The sequence below is a fragment of the Leopardus geoffroyi genome, chromosome D2 (genome assembly GCF_018350155.1).
Source record: "Leopardus geoffroyi isolate Oge1 chromosome D2, O.geoffroyi_Oge1_pat1.0, whole genome shotgun sequence".
NCBI lineage: Eukaryota > Metazoa > Chordata > Mammalia > Carnivora > Felidae > Leopardus > Leopardus geoffroyi.
This window is the reverse complement of record NC_059334.1, coordinates 83,837,827-83,844,654: the sequence shown is the minus strand read 5'-3', so window position 1 is coordinate 83,844,654 and position 6,828 is coordinate 83,837,827. Positions and strand designations below refer to the sequence as shown.

Below are 6,828 nucleotides of genomic sequence, written 5' to 3'. Positions count from 1 at the left end.
CCAGAAGGAGCATGGGCTCCCAGAAGGGTGAGCTGTTAGTGCTGCACACACAGCTCACGTCCACTGAGGAGCAGCAGGGAGCTGGGGGCCCCCCCCCGGCCGGCCACTGTGCCCACGGTCGGGGTTGTTTCCAAGCCAGGGCGGAGCTACATTTTAGAAGTCCTAAATTAATGGTCTACATGAATCAATGTCTACCTCCTGACGAATGTCTTGTCTAAAAGGACGTAAGGCACAGGAATACCACGAAGAGATTTCATGGAAGAACGAGACGCAGGCTGGAAGTCAAAGTAAAGATTTATCCTTGCATCAGACTGTTTTAGATCTTGCAATTTGCATATACAAAGAATTCGGCAACATTCACTGGCATTATAATCAGAGCAAGATCAAATTACAGATGTAATAAAAGAAACTATGATAGTTGAAACGGGGACTACAGATGTATATTATAAAGATTGCACATAAATTAAACACGATTTAGTTAAACAAAAGTATCAGGAACCACACATCTTAAAAATCACATGGGCATGTCTTCGAATGCTGAAACAGACGTGTCAGGCTCATTTAAAAAAGTTTTTAAAAACACATAAAAATACCTTTCAAAACACTGGTATGCATTCTTCATTCGTCTAGCACATGGAGAGAAACAGTAGAGTGAGTCACACAGTGACCGTAGAGCTTGTCGATCAGAACGGTAGGCTCCTAATCGCTATTTGGCATTTGGATGCAGCCTCATGCGACACACAAAAACGTGAAGGTAAGAATGGCCTCGTCAGCCCCGTCAGCGGGGCGCCGTCATGTCCATGGACCTTCTTCGACAGAGGGGGAAGGAGAGGTCAGCTTTCCCGGTTGCACAGAGAGGGTAGCGCGTCCCCTAAGGGACTGTTTGGACTGGGTGGGTCGGGGGGGCCTGGGCAGAGGCCAGGAGGCTGCAATTCCCAGGCCCCTAGAAAGGCAAGCACTGTCCTCGACTGGGGACAGGGGTCCTGTGCCCAAGGGGTCGCGGCTTCTGCCTTGTTTCCAGAGGCTGAAGGACCAAAGTGGGTGCCAGGATGCCTGCAGCGGACACAGGGAGACAGAACAACGCACAAACGGGGCACTTTCCCCTGGTTAAGTTCGACCTGAATCGCCACACAAGAGATGCCAGGTAGACCACTGAGGGGCCCGACAGCTTCTCATGAGGGCTCCTAAATTAGACCCGAGTCCATTCCCTTGACTTTGACCCTGAACCCTCGGGTATATTACAGATCACTTTCATCGCGACGTAGCCAGCTCGGTTTCTAGGGTTTGGTGCCAAATGAAAAGTTTGGTTCTCTCTCTTCTCCTTCAGTCACAGAAAGGCTTTGGGGTGGGGGGGGGGGCGGGATTCTGACAATGAAAACATATGGGACCAGCTGGTGCGTCTTGCAGAGCTGCCTCCATTTTCCTCTTCGACCCAAACGTATCCTCACGGTCCCGGGAAGGACGGAGGGATGTATTCAGCACTGCGTGCGCCCAGGGATGCGGCTGGCGGCGGCGGCATCGGTCACAAAGTTGTGCTCTCGCCTTTCCGGCTGGCATCCCTTCTGCCATGGAGTGGAGCTCAGAGGAGCCACGGAGACTTGATCACCGTGAGGCTATCGTCAGTATGCAAGAAACCCTGGGATCACGTTGTGCACACCAGAAATGGACACGGGATGAACAGTGCAATAGGAAGGTGCAGTCACTTCTCAGTGGAAATGTCAAATAAGGCCTTTGTATTTTTTTTAAAAGCAAAAAAAAAACCACTGTACCCCAAATGCACATCTTAAGTGCTTTAGTATGTTAGAGCAGGTGTCTTTATTTTTTTATATTTTTATATATATATATATATTGTGCTCATATGCTCATCTGCTACCTAATGGCCACAGAAAGATCACCGTCATTAAATTAAACTTTTCTACATTCAACCTTCTCCCTTTTGTCGCCCCATCAGCCAATCCAGTCTGGCAGTGAGATTATTATTATCCAGTGTCAAAGGTCTCAGTAGTATTTCCATTCAAAAATAAGTTAGCCTTTAGATTAAGGATTTCTCTCTCTATCTTTTACTTAAATATTCAGGAGGGAGACTTTAAAAAAAACTGTATAAATCTAGATTTTAAGATTTCTTTTCTTACAAACAATCTTAGCGTGTACAAGAATTTTTTTTTAAAAAAAAAAAACAACCCAAAATGCTTCTCAGAAAGTTGAAAGCATCAGTGCTTGTGGTGGTCTCCCCAAGCGTGTGCTCTTGGCATCTGCGTGAGTCAGACGTTTGGCTCTATCCGCACGTTAGGATCAGGAAGTGGTTTGCGTTGAGCCTCTAGGTAGCTCGAGACCAGAGGCAAGAGTGAGAAATACAGTTGGTTTGATTCTCAGAGACTCCTCTGAGCCAAACACTCAGACAGACGGACAGCAAGTGGCCACGTGGGAACGCAGCCTGATAGCTGATTTTGCCGTACCCAAGGCCACGGGTGACCATGCCACCAGCACTGACATCTCCCCACTTCCGGCCCAGGCAGCACGGACCCAGCCTTGAGTAAACGCACGTGTATCACTATATGGTCACCAACTGTGCTCATGCATTTTATACCTGCACGCGGGCTGTGACGCCCTTGATCTTTAAAATGTAAAGGTAAACCACATGAGTTGAGACTGAGGACTTCACAGGATCCCCTACTTACAGTGTATCTCCATGAACATTTTACCTCCCGCAAAATGCCACTGCGCAGGGCTGTAAAAATCAGTGTCTGGACAGGGAATTTTCAACTGATTTTTGAGTCCTCGACCGCTTTCTTAACAGCGGGCTCTGTGTTTACTCTCCTGCGTCAAGCACACATCGCATATTAAGGTTTTTAACATTTAGACGTGCTGTGTGTGTGAAATTCTAGGCTATGATGAATCTAATGCAAAATTAGAGTATTTACCGATATTAGCAGAAATGCATTTTATGGGATATTACTTGACCTTCATACATTATTCCCGTTTTGAAAAGGGGTATTTAAGATTTAATAACTTTATAGCAGTGGCCTTTAAAGCGTAACAAAATATATACAAAGAAATTAGGACGGGTATTAATGTCAACTATGAAATAAATTAACATGATTTTTATAAAATATACTGACCATTAAATTAAAAAATATTTTAAGGCAGGAATTTCATTTGAAATTAGCATAATCAGAAAATATATCAATAAAATCTTGTACCACTTTGTAGCAGAATTCATACTGTTCCTGAAAAAAAAAAAACAAGAAAATATTAAAATGATTTTTTAAATTCCATTAATTCAATTAGGAGAAACTCATAAAAAGAAGCCAAAAAAAAAAAGTCTGACTAGTTACATACTGGTTACACAGAGACGTTTCCAGGTAAAACTGTTTTTGTAATATAAAAAAATGTCAACGATTAGTTTCAACTTAGCGTATTTGAGGAGAGTCTGAGTAAAAGGTCTTCAGTTTTCATACTTAAAATGGAAAACAGGGGCGCCTGGGAGGCTCGGTTAAGTGTCTGACTTCGGCTCAGGTCTTGATCTCCCATTTCAGGAGCTCAAGCCCCACGTCGCGCTCTGTGCTGACAGCTCAGAGCCTGGAGCTGCTTCGGATTCTGTGTCTCCCTCTCTCTCTGCCCCTACCCTGTGTGTGCTCTCTCTTTCTCTCTCTCTCTCTCTCTCAAAAACTAATAAATAAACATTAAAAAACTGGAAAACAACTATTTTTGAAATAAAAATTAAAAAAAACCCAGAATAGTTAACTTCAAATAAACTTCATAATGTAACAAAGAAGTAACCTATGAAAGTTAAAAAAGATGAAAATCTAGGGTATTTTTAAGCCTCCATTTACTCCAAAAAGGGACATTGTTTTATATAAATTTTAGAATTCAAAAAACATCACCTTCTATCGAAGGCATCTGACTTATTAAAACACTCCTGTGCATCATTTGACTCTCACCCTCCTCACAAATCGTGAGTTAGTTGAGCATCCAACTTCAGCTCAGGTCATGATCTCACGTTTCATGAGTTCAAGCCCCGCATCAAACTGTTGATGAGTTCGAGCCCCACGTCAGGCTCTGTGCTGACAGCTCAGAGCCTGGAGCCTGCTTCGGATTCTGTGTTTCCCTCTCTCTCTGCCCCTAACCCACTTGCATTCTGTTTCTCTCAAAAATCAATAAACATTAAAAACGAACAAGGAGGTGTTTGCATGCTGAGTCGGATAAGAAATGTTCTTTGCTACAATCGCTGGGAGCCGCCCTGGGTCAGGCACTCACGGGGCCCCTGAGGTACAGACATAAAACAAATCTGCACGCTGACTGAAGGCAGGTGCTGTCGCCCCATTTTCCACAGATAGGGAACTAAAGTCCGGAAAGTGGAAGGAGCTTGTCCAAGCACGTCCAGCCATGATGTTGGGATGACCGCCCAAAGCCCAAGCAACAAAGGGACACCATGACTTAGCTTTTATACTTAACTGAGGGCGGGACAGGACTAAAGCTATTCACTCTGCCTGGGGAAGCCGGGAGTGGACTCAAAAAACAGGAAAGAAACTGAAAGAGTATGGCTCATAGTTAAAAACTGAATTTCTTGGGACGCCTGGGTGGCTCAGTTGGTTAGGTGTCCCAACTTTGGCTCAGGTCATAATCTTGCAGTCAGTGAGTTCGAGCCCCACGTTGGGCTCTGTGCCGACAGCTCAGAGCCTGGAGCCTGCTTCAGATTCTGTGTCTCCCTCCCTCTCTGCTCCTCCTCCACCCACATTCTGTCTCTCTCTCAAAAATAAACATTAAAAATTAAAAAAAAAACTCTGAGTTTCTTTTTGAAGGTATTCCTGTTATCATTATTATTTTCATCTAGAAAATCTTCTGCGGAGTGGTTTGCTTCTGTTTTTCCCATGCCCAAAGTCAGTCAAGTTCACGATGCCTGTAGGAGGTATCAGCTGTCAGTAGGCAGGCATAACCTTTAGAAGATGCCTCTAGCATCTTCCAGAGCCCTAGCAAGGACGGTCCGCGTAGGGACCAGGGCTCTAGGGAAAGCAGGGGAGCCTCAGGTTTCTGCCCCAGTCATGGCCCGAAGAGGGGCGTGGGGGCGAGGAGGGTGGGGGGCTGGTAGGCACACCAGTTTTCCTTTACTGATAGTGGCTCTCGAGCCTGTATTCACTTCGGGACCACCTGGGAGGGCCAGAGATACGCCGATGCCAGCCTGGCGCCCACCCCCAGCAAGTGTGAGGGCAGCCTGGCAACGGAGCAGGACTGTGAACACTCTCCAGGCCAGGCTGGTGTGCCCTCAGGGTGAGACCCGCGCTCTTGCCCAGCCTGGGGGCGCAAGGCGAACCCCGTTCTGCTCAGGCGATCCTAGCGGCTGAGCTGTCCCTGCGGCGGGAATGTGCTGGAGGGGCCCTCCTGTCACCTTCCACGTGACGGCCTGCTTGCCTGGGGATCCTGTGAGTATACAGAAGGAGCGGGCGAGGAGGGCACATCTACAAATAGGAAGACTTGAGAAAAAGGACGTGTGAGAACATTTCTTGAAATTGCGCTTACTGGGGCCGAATGATTACTTGTTGAGGAAGCATGTCTTCTGCAAACCAGGAAGCATGTGTTTTTGTCACAGAATGAAAGAGGATGGCCCTAGAATCTGGCGGAATAGTCACCATGACACAGAAAGCTGGTGTATTCAGTTCCTCTGTCCAAGGGGTCTTACAGTCTGAAGTCATGGCTGCACCCTTCCTCCAGCGTCCTGCCCAGGGGACCGTCCCCAGCCAGACTCAAGGGAAGCAGAGGGTCCGTGGAGCTTCACCGGGGAGAGTGCCCTGAGTTCCGTCCCCCGAGAAGCTCGCTCTCCTCCCTCTCCCCACACTCAGCACAGACAATTCTCGGCCCTTCCGGAAACACCCTCGCCACTCAGTTTCTTACCAGGGTTTGCACCATATGCGGTCTCTGAAGTCGTAAACTCTTCACAGCTTGGAATACGTCTAAAAGGCCCTCGGCTTTCACTCGTTCCAGAATGTTGCTGAGCGCGATGAATGTACCTGTTCGCCCGGCTCCAGCACTGTGGAGGAAAAGTACTTAAGGGAGATGACGGGGTTTGCCCGTGGGGACGAGACGCAGACAGCCTGTAGCCCATCCCCGCACATCAGCACAGAAGCAATCGCCCCCGAAAATGAGCCAGGTTTGGATTTCTAAAGATCATCTGCGTGGAGCGAGAGTCCGCAAACGTGACATTCCTAAAGCACTGGCCCAGTTACAGCAGACAGGTAGCTCATGAGTGGGATCAAGACCCGGCACAAGCTTTCAAGCTGCAACTCGTGTAGGCGGGGGGTTCTCCGGGTGTGGTCCCCAGGACCAGCAGCATCAACGTTGCCGGGGAACTTGTCAGAAACGCGAACCCTCCTGCTTCAGGTCTGGGGAGAGGTAACTCGGCCTGGATTCTCCTTCTGTGTGAGGGACCCGCCTTCTGAGAGGCGGCGGCTCACAAGGTGTGATGTTAAGACAGAGGGCATCCCCTGCCAGGGACGGTTAGATAAGGGACACTTCCCAGCGATGAAGATCTGGGTCCACTCCACTTAAGACGGTCATTTTCTTGATAAACTGGATAAACCCCACAAGAGCAGAGCCCAGGCAGCCTTAGGATAGACAAGAGGCCAGGCCCAAAGTGGGCGGGCTCAGCTGGCTCCCCCCAGAGAGCCCTCCAGGCCCCAGAGGCACCCCCACCCCGCCCCACCCCGGGTGGGCTGATTCTCAGGCTCCCGTCCCATTTCAGTGACCTGTCCCCACATCTGCCCTTGTGGGATTCGTTCGTCTTTGCATCCCTGGTGTCCTACACTCAGTCTGGGTCTGGGGAGACGGGCACTC

At 48.3% G+C, this 6,828-nt stretch overlaps 1 protein-coding gene across 6 annotated transcripts in view; it reads right to left on the bottom strand.

Annotated features, from left to right (window-relative positions):
* Positions 1-276: 276 nt before the first annotated feature.
* PTPRE (protein tyrosine phosphatase receptor type E) overlaps positions 277-6,828 on the bottom strand; it is a 164,295-nt gene continuing 157,743 nt past the window's right edge. For all 6 annotated transcript variants that reach the window (XM_045439239.1, XM_045439238.1, XM_045439237.1 and 3 more), the window contains 2 exons: positions 5,890-6,025; positions 277-3,227 (listed from right to left, as the gene is read on the bottom strand). In XM_045439239.1, the coding sequence (XP_045295195.1) occupies positions 3,153-3,227; positions 5,890-6,025 (211 nt within the window). In that variant the 3' untranslated portion in view covers positions 277-3,152. The remainder of the gene's footprint in view (positions 3,228-5,889; positions 6,026-6,828) is intronic.